This window comes from Heterodontus francisci, chromosome 8 (assembly GCF_036365525.1).
Source record: "Heterodontus francisci isolate sHetFra1 chromosome 8, sHetFra1.hap1, whole genome shotgun sequence".
NCBI classification, from domain to species: domain Eukaryota; kingdom Metazoa; phylum Chordata; class Chondrichthyes; order Heterodontiformes; family Heterodontidae; genus Heterodontus; species Heterodontus francisci.
This window is the reverse complement of record NC_090378.1, coordinates 87095099-87111719: the sequence shown is the minus strand read 5'-3', so window position 1 is coordinate 87111719 and position 16621 is coordinate 87095099. Positions and strand designations below refer to the sequence as shown.

Genomic DNA, 16621 nt, shown 5'->3' with positions numbered 1-16621 from the left:
CAACATTATAAGTTTGAATCCTGCCTGCAAACTGCAAAACATTCAAGTCGATCGTTGCTACAGACAGAGACTCTAGGGAGAAAACCATCGACATCACTGTCTCCAACAAAACCCTGAACCAGGTGGCCACCTCTACCAACCAGAAACATCAGGACCACGAGTTCGTCTGGAGGACAATTGAATTACCAGACTCCACAGACCATATATTCTTTTATTTGTTCTGGACTCTAACACAGCCAATCTATTCTTCTGCACTCTGTAACCTATTTGTGTGTGTGTAGTTCTGTGTGTGTGTGTGTGTGTGTTTGTGTATGTATGTGTGAAAGTTGGAGCATAGTTTATTATTTTATTTAGATTGAGTTTTGGTTTTAAGTATAATAAACTAACTTCTTTCTTTTTTAAACTGAAGAAAACCTTGGTCACAGACCTGAAAGTTAACTCTGCTTCTCTCTCCATAGATGCTACCAGATCTGCTGAGCTTCCCCAGCACCTTCTGCATTACTGGCCCACACTTACTCTGCTGTGTCCCAGTGTCCTAAGCAGTTGAGATCCTCTTCTTCCACTCAAGTGTAACATTCCTTCTTAGAGTCATGGAGTCATACAGCATAGAAACAGGCCCTTCGGCCCACCGCGTCCATGCCAACCATAATGCCTATCTATACTAATCCCAACTGCCTGCATTAATTCCACATCCCTCTATGCCTTGCTCATTCAAGTACCTGTCCAAATGCCTCTTAAATGTTGCTACTGTTCCTGCCTCCACCACCTCCTCTGGCAGCTCATTCCAGATACCCACTATTCTTTGTGTGTAAAAATTTACCCCTTTGATCCCCTTTAAACCTCCTCCCTCTCACCTTAAATCTATGCCCTCTAGTTTTAGTCACCCCTACCATGGGAAACAGACTCTGGCTATCTACCCTATCTATGCCTCTCATAATTTTATATACCTCTATCATGTCCCCTCTCAGCTTCCTTCGCTCCAGGGCAAACAGACACAGCCTATCCAATCTCTCTTTATAACTCAAGCCCTCCAAACCAGGCAACATCCTTGTGAATCTTTTCTGCACCCTGTCTAGCTTAATTACATAGTGCGGCGACCAGAACTGCACACAGTACTCCAAATGCGGCCTAATCAATGTTATGTACAACTGTAACATGACGTCCCAACACTTGTACTCAATACCTCGGCCGATGAAGGCAAACATGCCATACACCTTCTTCACCACCCTGTCTACCTGTGTTGCCACTTTCAGGGAACTATGTACTTGCACCCCAAGGTCTCTCTGCTCAACAACACTCCACAGGGCCCTGCCATTCACTGTATATGTCCTGCCCTGGTTTAACTTCCCAAAATGCATCACTTCACACTTGTCTGCATTAAATTCCCTTTGCCAATCCCTTGCCCACTTTCCCAGTTGATCTATATCCTGTTGTAACCTTAGACAACCTTCTTCACTGTCCACTATACCACCAATTTTGGTGTCATCTGCAAACTTACTAATCATGCCCCTACATTCTCATCCAAGTCATTAATATATATGACAAACAACAGAGGGCCCAGCACCGATCCCTGCAGCACACCTTTGGTCACCGGCCTCCAATCTGAAAAACAACCCTCCACTACCACCCTCTGCCTCCTATCACCAAGCCAATTTTCTATCCAATTGGCTAGCTCACCCTGGATCCCATGTGTTCGAACCTTCCGGACAAGCCTACCATGCGGGATCTTGTCAAAGGCTTTGCTAAAGTCCATGTAGACCACGTCCATCGCCCTGCCCTCGTCAATCCTCATGGTCACCTCTTCAAAAAACGCAATCAAATTCGTGAGACATGATTTCCCACGCACAAAGCCATGCTGACTATTCCTAATCAGACCTTGCCTTTCCAAACGCATATAAATCCTGTCTCTCAGAATCTCTTCCAATAACTTTCCCACCACTGATGTAAGGCTCACCGGCCTGTAGTTCCCTGGCTTTTCCCTGCTGGCCTTCTTAATTAAAGGCACAACATTACCTATCCTCCAATCTTCCGGTACCTCACCCATGGCTAACGATGATACAAAAATCTCAGCCAGGGCCCCAGCAATCTCCTCCCTTGCTTCCCATAGCATCCTAGGATACACCTGGTCAGGCCCTGGGGATTTCTCCACCTTAATGCACTTCAAAACCTCCAACACCTCCTCCTTTGTAATGTTGATATGCTCCAGGATATTGCTGTTCCCTCCCTTGAACTCACTAGCTTCCATGACCTTCTCCATGGTAAATACAGATGAGAAGTATTCTTGTAGGCTCCTGGGTGATTACTCTTAATTTTGCACATACCAGAATGTGAGACTGAATTGTATCATAAAAGACAAATACATTATCAGAAATAAAAGCATAATTTAAGAATATCTACATACTATGGGCTTTTAATTACCTGAATGTGAAAAACCGCAGACTAATATGCTAACTGCTGCTGTTATGTGAAAAGACATGTAACTGGAATTAAAAGTATTTCTTAAAGAACCAGAAATATTACACATTATGATCAACTGCTGCAGAAACAAAGTGTACGTGAGCATGCGTCGATCTGTCATAAATGAAAAACCAGGACAACAGCACAGATTTCCTCGCTAGCCCTGCATTAGTGTTCAAACATGTGCAAAAAAAAAACCTTGCAGCCAGAAGTTAGAGCTGTGGAATTGTGAAAATGTAGATTCCACACTGTGGAATCAGCTTTGCATTTAAAGGACCAGAGCAAAAATCAAAGGTGGCAGCAGTGAGGGGATGCAGTGAGAAGAAACATTTGCCTGAGTGAGATATTGTCAGAGTGAAGCTGGAATTTGGTGCAGAGGGGGAAAGAGGGGCTCCTTTTCCTATCTTTTTTAGCCTTCAGCAGCTGATGAGTCTTCATCCTTTGACTCCAAGGTAGGTGATTGGTGGGTGAGTGTTCTATCATTTATCTTTCAAAACTCAGGTAATTTTAGAAATTGTAAGGTTTTCATGTGGTAATACTAGTTAAGCTTAGTAGATTGGAAAACAGTGAGAGTTAATTAAGAAAGTGATTAAGTAATTAAAGTGAATTAACTAATAGCATACGTAACAATGGCAGAACAGGTGTTATGTTGCAACTGTGGTATGTGGGAGCTTTTGGATGCCATAAGATCCGGGGCAAACACGTCTGCATAAAATGTAAGCAGCTAGAGAAATTCTGATTCAGGATTATTGATCTGGAAGCCGAATTGCAAACACTGCACAACATAAGGGAGGGGAAGAAATACCTGGACATTTTGTTCCAGAAGACGGTCACACCTCTTAGAACAGGGTCATCTGTTTTGGTCAGCAGTGAGAGACAGGAGGATGTGACCGTGAGTGAGGCAGTTAAAGGGAGTGAGCAGGTAGTAGTGGAGGAGCCTCAGACGTTGCAATTGTCAAACGGGTTCGAGGTGCTCTCAACCTGTGTGGACAAAACTGAGGTCTGCAAGGTGGATGGCACTGTGGTACAGGAAGCCATTCAGGTGGGGGGAGCAAAAAGCAATGTAGTGGTCGTAGGGGATAGTATAGTGAGGGGGATTGACACTGTTCTGTGCAGCCGAGAGCGTGAGTCCAGAAGGCTGTGTTGCCTACCCAGTACCAGGGTTCAGGACATCTGCTCAGGGCTGGACGGGAACTTGGATTGGGAGGGGAAGGATCCAGTTGTCGTGGTCAGTGTAGGTACCAATGACATAGGTAGGACTCAGAAAGAGGTTCTGGTGAGACAGTTTGAGGAGCTAGGCACCAAATTGAAGAGCAGAACCTCAAGGGTAAAATGTGGGAAAATGTGAAGTTGTTCACTTTGGCAGGAAGAATAAAAAAGCAGAGTATTACTTAAACAGAGAACGACTGCAGAACTCCGAGGTGCAAAGGGATCTAGGTGTTCCAGTGCATGAGTCACAAAAACTTAGTGTACAGGTATAGCAAGTAATAAATAAGGCTAATGGAATGCTATCCTTTATCATGAGAAGAATTGAAAATAAAAGCAAGGATGCTATGCTTCAGTTATACAGGGCATTGGTGCGACCACATCTCGAATACTGTGTGGAGTTTTGGTCTCATTCTTTAAGGAAGAATGTGAATGCGTTGGAGGCAGTTCAGAGGAAGTTTACTAGATTGATACCTGGAATGAACGGGTTGTCTTATGAGGAAAGGTTGGACGGACTGGGCTTGTTTTCACTGGAGATTAGAAGAGTGAGGGGAGACTTGATGGAAGTATATAAGATACTGAATGGTCTTGACAAGGTGGATGTGGAAAGGATGTTTCCTCTTGTGGGGGAGTCCAGAACTAGGAGGCACTGTTTTAAAATTAGGGGTCGCAGTTTTAGGACAGAGATGAGGAGAAATATTTTTCTCTCTGAGGTTGCGCGTTTTTGGAACTCTCTGCCTCAGAAGGCGGTGGAGGCAGGGTCATTGAATAATTTTAAGATGGGGGTAGATAGATTCTTGTTAGGTAAGGGAATCAAAGGTTATTGGGGATGGATGGGAGTGTAGAATTCGAGACACAAACAGATCAGCCATGATCTTATTGAATGGCGGATCAGGCTAGAGGAGGCCATACGGCCAACTTCTGCTCCTAGTTCATATGTTCGTATGGCAGAGAGGCGCTCTGGGGTGGCCCCACAGTTCAGCAATGCCTCCCTACTCACTCTCCTCCAGGCTGTGCGGGCAAGGTGGGAGGTCCTTTTCTCCAGCAATAGTAAGAAGAGGCCCTCCCGCCTGACCAAGGCAGGCTGGTTGGAGGTGGCAGAGGTGGTAAGTAGCCGTGAGGTTATCTGGCGCGAAAGGATCCAATGCCAGAAGAGGATGAACGATCTGCTTCGCACCGCAAAGGTAAGTGGTACTTTGTATCATGGCCCCACTGAACCTGAGTGTCCCCACACAGAATGGTACATGTGTGCCACTGCCATGCCAAGGACAGGGATGTTGGGCAGAGATGAATGACGTGACATGAATGGATTTTTTTTCATATTCATTCCTGGGATGTGGGCGTCACTGACTAGGCCAGCATTTATTGCCCATCGCTAATTGCCCTTGAGAAGGTGGTGGTGAACTGCCTTCTTGAACTGATGCAGTCAATGTGAGGTAGATATACGCACAGTGCTGTTAGGAAGGGAGTTCCAGAATTTTGACCCAGCGATGGTGAAGGAATGGTGATATAGTTCCAAGTCAGGATGGTGTGTGGCTTGGAGGGGAACTTGCAGGTGGTGGTGTTCCCACGCATCTGCTGCCCTTGTCCTTCTAGTTGGTAGAGGTCACAGGTATGGAAGGTGCTATCTAAGGAGCCTTGGTGCATTGCTGCAGTGCATCTTGTAGATGGTACACACTGCTGCCACTGTGCGTCGGTGGTGGAGGGAGTGAATGTTTGTAGGTGGGGTGCCAATCAAGCGGGCTGCTTTGTCCTGCACTGTGCCAAGCTTCTTGAGTGTTGTTGGAGCTGCACCCATCCAGGCAAGTGGAGAGTATTCCATCACACTCCTGACTTGTGCCTTGTAGATGGTGGACAGGCTTTGGGGAGTCAGGAGATGGGTTACTCGCCACAGGATTCCTAGCCTCTGACCTGCTCTTGTAGCCACGGTATTTATATGGCTGGTCCGGTTCAGTTTCTGGTCAATGGTAACCCCCAGAATGTTGATAGTGGGGGATTCAGCGATTGTAATGCCATTGAATGTCAAGGGGAGATGGTTAGATTCTCTATTGTTGGAGATGGTCATTGCCTGGCACTTGTGGCACTAATGTTACTTGCCACTTATCAGCCCAAGCCTGGATATTGTCCAGGTCTTGCTGCATTTCTACACGGACGGTTTCAGTATCTGAGAAGTCGCGAATGGTGCTGAACATTGTGCAATCATCAGCGAACATCCCCACTTCCGACCTTATGATTAAAGGAAGGTCATTGATGAAGTTTCTGAAGATGCATGGACCTAGGACACCACCCTAAGGAACTTCTGCAATGATGTCCTGGAGCTAAGATGATTGACCTCCAACAACCACAACCATCTTCCTTTGCGCTTGGTATGACTCCAACCAGTGGAGAGTTTTACATTGATTCCGTTGACTCCAGTTTTGCTAGGGCTCCTTGATGCCATACTTGGTCAAATGCTGCCTTGATGTCAAAGACAGTCACTCTCACCTCACCTCTTGAGTTCAGCTCTTTTGTCCATGTTTGAACCCAGGCTGTAATGAGGTCAGGAGCTGAGTGGCCCTGGCAGAACCCAAAATGAGCATCACTGAGCAGGTTACTGCTAAGCAAGTGCCTCTTGATAGCACTGTCAACAACACCTTCCATCACTTTACTGATGATTGACAGTAGACTGATGGGGCATTAATTCGCCAGGTTGGTCTTGTCCTGCTTTTTGTGTACAGGACATACCTGGGCAAATTTTCGTATTGTTGGGTAGATGCCAGTGTTGTAGCTGTACTGGAGCAGCTTGGCTAGGGGCTTGGATATTGTCCAGGTCTTCAGTACTATTCGATGAAGGTATGACAGAACTCACCCTTGTCTGCATCTCACAACATGGCACCTACATGAGTGGCTCAGTCAGGAGTGCACACCGAGCCTTCCCCACCTTTGGGCCCAGCACCCCTCTTGTTTCATATTTCGGATTGTTGCCTTGCCATCCTTCATCTCTGCCTACTTGCTCCTCTGGGCAAAGAGAGCCCACAATGCTCATGAGGTGAGTTGGACTGTTGGAGGAGTACCGGATATGTGAACGATGACACAGGCTAGGAGGAGGCCCTTGAACTGGCTGCAACACATGTGGACTATGCATTCGGTGGCGTTGAGCTCAAGCTTCTGGGCGACCATGTATCCATTTGATATACACAATGATCAGTGTGAAAATTGTGCTGTTTGACACAATGCTCTCACAAACATTGCATGCTCATCTTAAAGACTGACAGTGTGTTCTTCTCATTGTGTCGTGAAGGTCAATGCTCTGAGTCGGCAATGGCATCCCATGACACTCCCGCACCTTCCACCAGTCACCTCAGTGGGAATCTGGGTTGGGTTTACAGTCATGTTCACAAGCTGCTGAGAGCACTGCAGACGCGCCCGAGCAGCTGACTGAGGCTGAGACAGCCGAGGCCCTTGACAGTCAGAGGGCTGTGGGTGGCCAGGCTCATACTGAGCCCCAGGCTACTGATGACCCTCTGTTGTGGACAGCAGAGGGCATGCTGGAGCTGCAGCAGCAGTCATGACAACATCTGCGCAGCCTTGAGCGGACTATGGGGGAGTCCATCCAGGCCATGACAGCTGCCATGACCCAGGCATTTGAGCATACGGCGTCATAATTGGCGGTGGCCCTTCTGGTGAGACAGATTCCATTAATATGCACTGACCTGCAATCCCTCACCAAAGCCATCAGATCCATAAATCAGTAGCAAGGTGCGAGAGGGAACAGGGGCATGGAGACTGTCCCTGCCCCTGGTCCTTCCCAGGAGAACAGAGAGGTTCAAATGAGCCTTGAGCTGGAGGAGGCAAGCCTGCGTGCCATATCTGGGGTCCACCCTCAAGGTGCATCTATTGTGGCTACCGGCCCCTCCGCCGATGAGTCAAGCTCAGCAGCCATGACGTCTGAAGAGAGTTGTGCAGTGATGCAGGATTCCCTCAGCCAGCCAGGGCCCTCCAGGTCTCGTGTGCACAGAAGACAACCGCCAAAGTCATCCACAGCCAAAGGGCAATGTGATCAGTAGCCTTCCTCCAGTCAGGCTGCTGGCGCAGAGGTGGCACCATGAAGGAGCATCCGCAAGTGTTTCCAAACAACACAGTGACACAAATGGGTCTGCATGGGTGACACATCAATGTAGAAAGGTTGAAATCAAAATCTTCTTCACTAACATGTGCATTGCTTTTATTGTGTGAATGAAGTGTGCCAACATGTACCGATTGTGGCTCCTCCCATTACATCATTGGTCTTTCAGAAGTGCCAATGTATGGAATAACATCATTGACATGCCAGTATTACTCATGTGCATCTCAACATGGACAATGGCTCAGAAAACTGCTGCCAGAAAGGGTGGATGCAAAGATGTTGCAGATGTGGACTGCTGCAAAACAGGTGAACGAGGGTGCTGTATGGCTTGCAGAGCCCATGGTGGTTCCTATGGCGTGGAGAACCTTTTGTCAATGAGGCACTGCCGTGCATCCCGAGCTCGTTGCTCGCCCCGAATGCGGCACCTGGATGCTGTCTGTCCTCCCGTGTGCCTTTCCTACCGTAAGTCCTCAGCGTCCTCATCATCCAAGGAGGAGTCCTGCTCACGCCTGTCCTCATCCTGCAAGGCCTCCCCACATTGAGTGAGTAGTTGTGCAGAGCACAGCAGACAGCAACAATGCGAGCTACCCACTCTGGCTCGTACTGCAGGGCACCACCTGATCTATCCAGGTAGCTGAATTGCATTTTCAGCATGCCAATCGCTTGTTCAATGGTGGCTCTTGTAGCTCTGTGGCTGTGGTTTTATCTCTCCTCTAAATCACTGGTGAGGTATCTCACTTTTGTCAGGAGCCATGTCTACAAGAGGTAACCCTTGTCTCCAAGAAGCCACCCCGCCATCTGAGCCATTTCAGTGAACAGCAACAGCAGCTGGGACTGGCGCAGGATGAAGGCATCATGGCGGCTGCCTGGAAAGCAGGCAAAAATTTGCATAAAGCGTTTCCTGTGATCACATAGAAGCTGCACATTGATTGAGTGGAAGCCCTTACGGTTTACGTATTCAGCTGGTCACCAGGTGGGAGCCTTGATAGCCACATGGGTGCAGTCTATGATCCCTTGCACCTATGGGAATCACGCGATGGAGCCATAAGCGATGGACCTCTGGGTCTGGCTTTCAGGGTCTGTCGTGAAGTGGATATAGTCCCCAGCCCTCTGGTACAGGGCATCAGTGACCTCCCTGATGCAGCGGTGTACTGCTGACTGTGTGACCACACAAAGGTCTCTGGTGGGCACCTGAAATGATTCAGAGGCATAGAGGTTAAGAGTTGCTGTCACAATGAGGGCCACGGGCATAGGATGTCCCCCGAAGCCCCTGAGCTGTAGGTCATCATTGAGCAGGACACAGAGATGTGTCACCACCTCTCTCGACATCTGCAGTCGCCTCTGACACTGGCGCTCTGACATGTGCAGGTATGTTATGCGAGACCTGTAGATGCATGGCGATCTGTAGTGACGAGCTCTCCTTGGGTGCTGCTGCTCACGACCGGTGGCCTCTATGTGGGCTGCAACTGCCTGCTGATTTTGTCTGCAGCGCATATGGATCCTCACGAGAAGCAGGAAATGCATATAGGGTGAAACATCTCTATCACAAAACTGCTATTAAACTCGGTTCAGCTATGTGACATGGCATTGCCCGTCTTAGCTCCCACTAAGAGTGGCACTGCATGACCACATAAAGATTGTACAAGCTGCATCGATTGGCCCACAAGACATATAAGCTTCACACGCCTACTGTCTACTCTCCCCACATACAGGATGACTCAAGTGCCATTGCTCCTTCCCTGACAGAGGCAATCAATGGCACAGAGCTGACAACCATTACAGAGGGCAGAATTGCAGTAGCTCCCTATACATCTGCAGACATGCCCCCTGTAATATCATCCTCCCTTCCACTTCCTTTCCCGTATGCAGAGTTGAGACCCCGGTATATCCAGACTTACCTGCACTGTGAGCAAGTACTTCTGCTGTCCCGCCAGCTTTTCTCATTGTGAACGGGACGGCACATGACAGTCGCCAGTTCAATGAAAAAAGTGCAACTGTGAAGCGAGAGGCAGCAGGATACATAATCGGGCAAGGTAAGTAGAGCTTAACATACTTAAATTGGGATGCCACTGCCGAGTGGCAGGGGGCTACTCCGAGGTCCCGCCACCACCAGTAAAATGCGACGTGGCCTTCTCGGCGTCAGGGGTCACGGCGTGCCTCTACCAGAAGAATTTTCCGGGCCCCCCCGCCATGACCCCCGATGCCAGAGGGCTCATAAAATCAACCCAGTATTTCAGGTGTGGTCTCACCAAAGCCCTGTACAATTACAGCAAGACTTCTTTATTCCCGTACTTCAATCCCTTGCAATAAAGGCCAACATGTCATTTGCTTTCCTAATTACTTGCTGCACCTGCCTGCTAATTTTTTGTGTTCCCTGTGCAAGTACGCCCAAGGCTCTCTGAACATCAACATTTATAAGTTTACAAAATATTTTGCTTTTCTATTCTTACTACCAAAGTGAATAACCTCACACTTCCCCACATTATACTCCATCTATCACCTTGTTGCCCACTCACTTAACCTGCCTATATCTCTTTGCAGTCTCTTTGTATCCTCACAGCTTGCATTCCCACCTAGCTTCGTATCGTCAGCAAACTTAGATACATTACTCTCTGTTTCTTCGTCTAAGCCATTAATATAGATTGTAAATAGCTGAGGCGCCAGCACTGATCCTTGCAGCACTCCACTAGTCGCAGCCTGTCAACTTGAAAATGCCCCATTTATCCTTACTCTTTGCTTCCTGTCCATTGAACAAATCCTCTATCCATGCTAATATGTCACCCCAATTCCATGAGCCGTTATCTTGTATATTAACTTTTTGTGTGGCACCTTATGGAATGCCTTATGGAAATCCAAGTATACTACATCTAATGGCTCCCCTTTATCTACTCTACTAGTTACATCCTCAAAAAAATAATAAATTTGGCAAACGGGATTTCCCTTTCGTAAAACCATGTTGATTTTTTTCTAATCAGACTACGCTCTTCAAAGTGAATTGTTAATACTTCCTCAATAATAGATTCCAGCACTTCCCGATGACAGATGTCAGGCTAACTGACCTGTAGTTCTCTGTTTTTTCTCTCCCTCCTTACTTGTATAGCAGTCTTACATTTGTTAACGTCCAACCTGCTGGAACCGTTCCACAATTTAGGGAATTTTGGATAATCATAGCCAACGCATCCACTTTCTCTGCAGCTATCTCTTTTTGAACTCGATGGTGTACGCCATCAGGTCCTGGGGATTTGTTGGATTTTAGTCCTTGAGTTATATATTTAAAGCAAAACCTCTTGTATCTAACTGCTCAAGTAAATAAAATAATAAAAGATCGTAATCATATGACCAAACCAAACTTTTATAAATAACTTTTAAACACAAACAGTGGCTCGGGTTTCTGTTTCTATGAGGTTTTACACCCATTAAAGTGAATATGCTGGCTTGCTTGTGGAGAAACGGAAAACTGAAACCAAAATGTCAGCTTGTCTCTACTGAGATTGCCAAACCCAGTCTTGGCTTCTTTGAGATGTTTCTTCTCATGAGATATTATAACTGCTTGTTTACCAAGATATGTGGTGTTTGAATATCTGATCTCTCAAATTGAAAAAGGAACTGTCAGTCAAACTAAATCAATCAAAAATCTGCATATATTTGAAAACTTTGTATTAGACTTGTGTTATCAGGGAGACCATAGCAACAAACTTTCCAACATTGTGGAGGCCTAGTGCTGGCTGTTAAACTCCCTGCACCATGACTCTGTTTTCCAAAGACAACCACTAAATCGAAACTTAAAGAAAAATGCAGCTTTTGTCATATCCTCAATCTTTTGCCCAGTCTCCTATATCTCTCACCTGTCTTATATCACATGAGGTTTAGAATCGTCAAATGTTGAAATTTTGCATAAATCTAGATGTAGTACAGTTTTACTAAAAATTTTCAGTCCCGTTTTACATTTAAGAAACTGATGCATAAATTTTAAAACAACACTTCTTATAAACCAGTTATTCATGTTAAACAAGTTGTGTTCTATTTACATGTTTCAAGGATTTTAAGGAAATAAGTATTGCTGAAGTTAAAAGCTGAAGTACAATCAGTTGTACTGACCTGGGCCTAATACAGAGTGGAGCAAGGGGATCAAATGACCTTTAATAACAGGCAGGGGAAGAAAGCTTGTCATCTTGCAGTTGTTCAGATGGCTATTAGCAATCAGCAGACTCCTCTCAACTTCTTGAAGCTGAACAATAACTTGGTGAAATAGTGCATAAATGTTTCAACATTCTTTGTTTCCTCGATCATCAAAAAGGTATTTTTGCATCAATCACAGTATAGTTTTAAGACCCACTCATCCCCTCACAGCCACTCCTCCCCCTTTCTGCAGTCTAGTATTCTGTGGCATAGTGAACTGGACAGAGCAAAGATTGTGACCTTCGGGCTTGAACTTCTCTGATCACATGACTCACTCTCTTCTAAACTGAACTGAGAAGAGCTGTTGGTGGACCAGGAGAGAATGACCAGTGAACAGGCATATGGTTCTCTTATACATTCTGCCTACATAAAAACATCTATTTTCTTTCCATGCTGCAGAAAGTTCAACCTGTGGAAATAATGAAATGGGGGAGAATGAAGGTGAGGTTGGGCATTTTTATCTTTTGTACATATTCATCTGAGCAGCAGAATCTTTGCAAACAACAAGCTGGAGGGAGGAGGGGAGCTGAGCTGCTTTGCCTGCAGTTAGCCACAATCAATGTATCATAAACCTCTGTTGGACCTGATAGATCAAGGTTATCTGGAAGGGAAGATCTTGATTTCTTTTTCTCTTGGATTGCAATGACTGTCAAAAAACACTTGTCAGGAGATAGAAATGGCACCACTAAAATGTTTAAAGCAAAACTTAATACTACTTGTGGTGTTCTTGCCTCGTCAGTAAAAATGTTCTGGGCTGTCACTGGGTAAATCTTGCTTTAACTTTAGCTGCGCTTCTGACTGCCTTGTTCTAGCTCACGTCCTCTTTTGGTTTGTGTAGACATTCAGTGACTTTGTTTATTGCTTTACAGTTTGTGTCGTCTTTATCTGTAAAACCAATCTTTCAGAAAAGTAATTTATGTATAAATAGAACTGTATGGGGTGTTGTATTTTAAATGGTTAAGTTTCACTGGTGGTGGGTGGTGAGTGATTAATACAACAGATTAGAACAATTGATTATTATGGATAGCAACTGCAGAATCCAAGATAGTAGTGAACTTTTCGTTAACACTATTTTAAAATTGGATAAAGAATGCACCTCTACGTATAAACTTCTGTTTGAGGAATCAAGTCTTCAAAAAAGAGAAATCAATTTTTTTTAAAAATCACAGACAGTTGCCACATTCCAGTGTTGAGTAGGAAGATTTGTTTATATCAGGAATTTCTGCCTTGTAAACCAGAAATAAAGCTGATGACGATTCCCTTTAAAAATGTTGTAAGCTGTTGTTTGTTTGCCAGTTTGAACAATTGCCCTTCATGGTCTCTCCAAGTGATCCAACATGTTGCACAGAAGCTGCATGCTCACTTTTGTGTACTTACCATCAGTGACCACCAGTGACTTGTGCAAGTCAATGCCCACATCCCTGGCAGCAATAATACTGCCTTAATTTTAAGAGAATCGCCTGTGCCAGGCTGTTTGATGGCCAGATTGGTAGGATGGCCTCTCAGAGGCTAAGGCTATCCGGGTCTAATGACACCCTTGTGACAGCCACGGACAGAAGCAACAAGGCCTATACAGCTACCAGGATTGCTAGGTCTGACACTCTACCATTTTATTGAAAAGCTTATCATTTCAAATGGTCTCATGGGAAAATAGCAACCTCGTGTGCAAATCACAGGCATTTATTGAGAACAAGTGAGGGACAGAGGGACAACAGAAGGCACTGAACTTCTCAACAAACGGACAGGAACCCTTTTAGTGCCAGCTCCTGTTGCCCTGCACTGTAGGATTGAATGCAGAGAATAAATTGATCACATCTTTCAGACTTCAAATTGAACAAGATGAAACTAGAATGAGAAACAATGCTAGAAAAGATAGGCGATGAGGAAAAGAGATGGGGAGAGGAAAAAATGAATGAGGGGGGAAAAATGGGAACGAGAAAGCAGAATGAGATGCAAGGAGAGAATGATTTAAGTAAAGAAATTGAGAGGCGGTAAGAGGGAATGAGACAAAGAAGAAAAGGGAGATTATAAAAGAGATGGAGAGGGAGAAAATTAGAGATAGGGAATGAAAGGGGATGAGGAAAATAAGGCAGAGAGATATTAAGTCAAAATCCTGAAACTCCATTCCTAACAGCACTGTGGAGTACTTTCACCACATGGACAGCAGCGGTTTAAGAAGGTGGCTCACCACCACCTTCTCGAGCAATTGGGGATGGGCAATAAATGCTGGGCCTGTCAGAAATGCCCACATCCCATGAATGAATAAAAATAGGAGCATGGGAGATGATAATCCAGATATCAAGCAAGTAGCTGAAAACACAGTGGAGGTAAGTCTAACCACAAACATTCGGTGTGTTTGTGTCAGATGGGAGGTTAAAGTGTTAAACAAAACCTGGATCCCCACCCCAAACCATCTACCATCCACCCATTTCTACTTTTAACGGAGGCAGAACAGGAGGTGGACTGCCAACTCGCTCCCAGCAGGTGGATTGGCAATTTAAATATTATAATAAGGCTCCATGCTCATGTTTATGCAGCATTTTAACACTAACTCTGGACGGCTGAGCTTCCAAACCCAGGAGGCGAGGGCTGTTGGATTCAGGGAGTAAGCCAGATTCTGTGCACCTGCCTCACCAACGCCCCATAATCAGACAACCCCGACCCATTTGATCATCTCCCAATCTTCTCTGATGCCTCTGACCTCCGATCACCTCCTCTGAGGCCTCTGATCACACCCCTCCACCCACGTATCCATTCAGCCCCCTCGCGCCTCTGATCAGTACTGCCCCACAGAGGCCTCTGCTCACTTCTCCCACAAGGCCTTCATTCATTCTCCCCACTGAGGCCTCCAATCAACCGCTCCCCGAGGCAGCCATTCAGCCCCCGCCCCGAAGTCTCTGATCACCTCCCCGCAATGCAAGGTTAAGGTATATTAAAGTACTAAAATAAAAGCAAAATACTGCGGATGCTGGAAATCTGAAACAAAAACAAGAAATGCTGGAATCACTCAGCAGGTCTGGCAGCATCTGTGGAAAGAGAAGCAGAGTTAACGTTTCGGGTCAGTGACCCTTCTTCGGAACTGAGTTCCGAAGTATCGAAGGATGCAACCACATCCTATTGTAAGTCTTCCATTGGCATATGATTTTAACAGGGTAGTTGGCATTGCTCTAAAGGCATGGGACAATGACAGAAATATTTTCATTCTACATTTTGTAGACATGTTAATCAGGTTTATTCTTTCTACAATAGTACATAGTAAGGACAAAAGAGTGATTTTAGACAAAATTACAGAGAAGTGGTTAAGGACCAGACTTGGAACACCAGCAAAGTTTCTAACTGATAATGATGGGAATTCTCCAATGATGAGATCAGATACATGTGTGAAAACATGAACATCATGGTCATGAATACTGCGGCTGAAAGCCCTTTCAGCAAAGGACTCTGTGAAAGGAATCATGTGGTGATTGATGAAATGCTGCATAAAACTTTAGCTGATCAACCAGACTGCAAGTTGACAGCCACCCTGGCGATTATTATTAATAAAATTAAAGTAGAATTTTAAAATTTGGAGTTAGGTTTGTAGGGCTTTTAAATTATTGGCTTAAGTATTAAGCAAAGTAGATCTGGTCTGGAATAACTTTAAATCAACAATTTTATTTCCAAAGTGTTATTCCCAACCCTGTTAATTGTACTAGGTCATCACAGAAAGGTGATGTTAAATCTAATAAAGGGACAGAGCAATTGTGTGGCTTGATTGGCCAGTTGACCTGGTTGTGCATTCAGACTAGATCAGATGATAGCTTTAATATGTTGGAGTTAAGAAATAAGATGAAACACCCTAAAGTTGAGAATGTTTTAGGGGCAAATAAAACATTAAGTAAGTTAAATCTGAATAAATTCACCCTTAAGTTCCCATTCTTAGCTGACCCAAAGAACATGAAGCTAGTCATTTTTAGTGATGCTTCACATGTTAATCTTCCTGATGGATATTCTAGTGCAGCTGTTTTCATAATGTTTTTGATGGACGAAAATGGGAAATGTTGTCCTTTAGCTTTGGAAGCTAAGAAAATAAAAAGTGTTGTTAAAAGTACTCTGGCTGCCGAAACATTGGCTCCTGTGGAGGCAGTGGATATGGGATACTATTTGTCAAATATTTAAAGTGAAATTCTGTACAATGGGTGGAATTCAGCTGCATGGATGACCAGTAATTTGGAACTGACTTCTAGTGAAAGCCTAGCTAAAAGTGATGGTGAGAAAGTCCATATAAAAACCCCTGACCACCAAGCTAGGATAGACATTCAGCAGCATGAACGTGCAGAGTATATAGAATCCTTGTAAAATTCCTGCATGTTGTCTACTTTCTCCAATTTAGAACCACTGAATGTTATGTAGATAATTGTTCATTGTGGGATAATGTATACTCTACAAAAGGTGTGAGTGAGAAAAGATTACGGATTGATCTTACTGACTTGAAACAAATACTGGAGAGAAAGGAAATCTCTAAAATTTAATGTGTGAATGCAAGTCATCAACTGTCAGATTGTTTTACAAACAGAAATGCATGTATGAAGAAATTGTTAGGGTCCTAGAAGAGGGATGTCCTGTGTACAGAATACCTTTGATTTAACTTGTTTTGAAATTTTGTTTGCACAAATAAACTTTTTTTTAAATCTA

General features: G+C 44.8%; 1 protein-coding gene across 17 annotated transcripts in view; it reads left to right on the top strand.

Moving 5' to 3' along the window:
• Nucleotides 1-16621, top strand: part of LOC137372999 (nuclear receptor subfamily 6 group A member 1-like) — a 399911-nt gene that overhangs the window by 77416 nt on the left and 305874 nt on the right. For 2 of the 17 annotated variants that reach the window (XM_068037624.1, XM_068037621.1), the window contains exon 1: nucleotides 12289-12388. The exons of the other annotated variants lie outside the window; for them this stretch is intronic. In XM_068037624.1, coding sequence (XP_067893725.1) covers nucleotides 12373-12388 — 16 coding nt within the window. In that variant the 5' untranslated portion in view covers nucleotides 12289-12372. Of the gene's footprint in view, nucleotides 1-12288; nucleotides 12389-16621 lie in introns of those variants that run through there. 17 annotated transcript variants of the gene reach the window in all.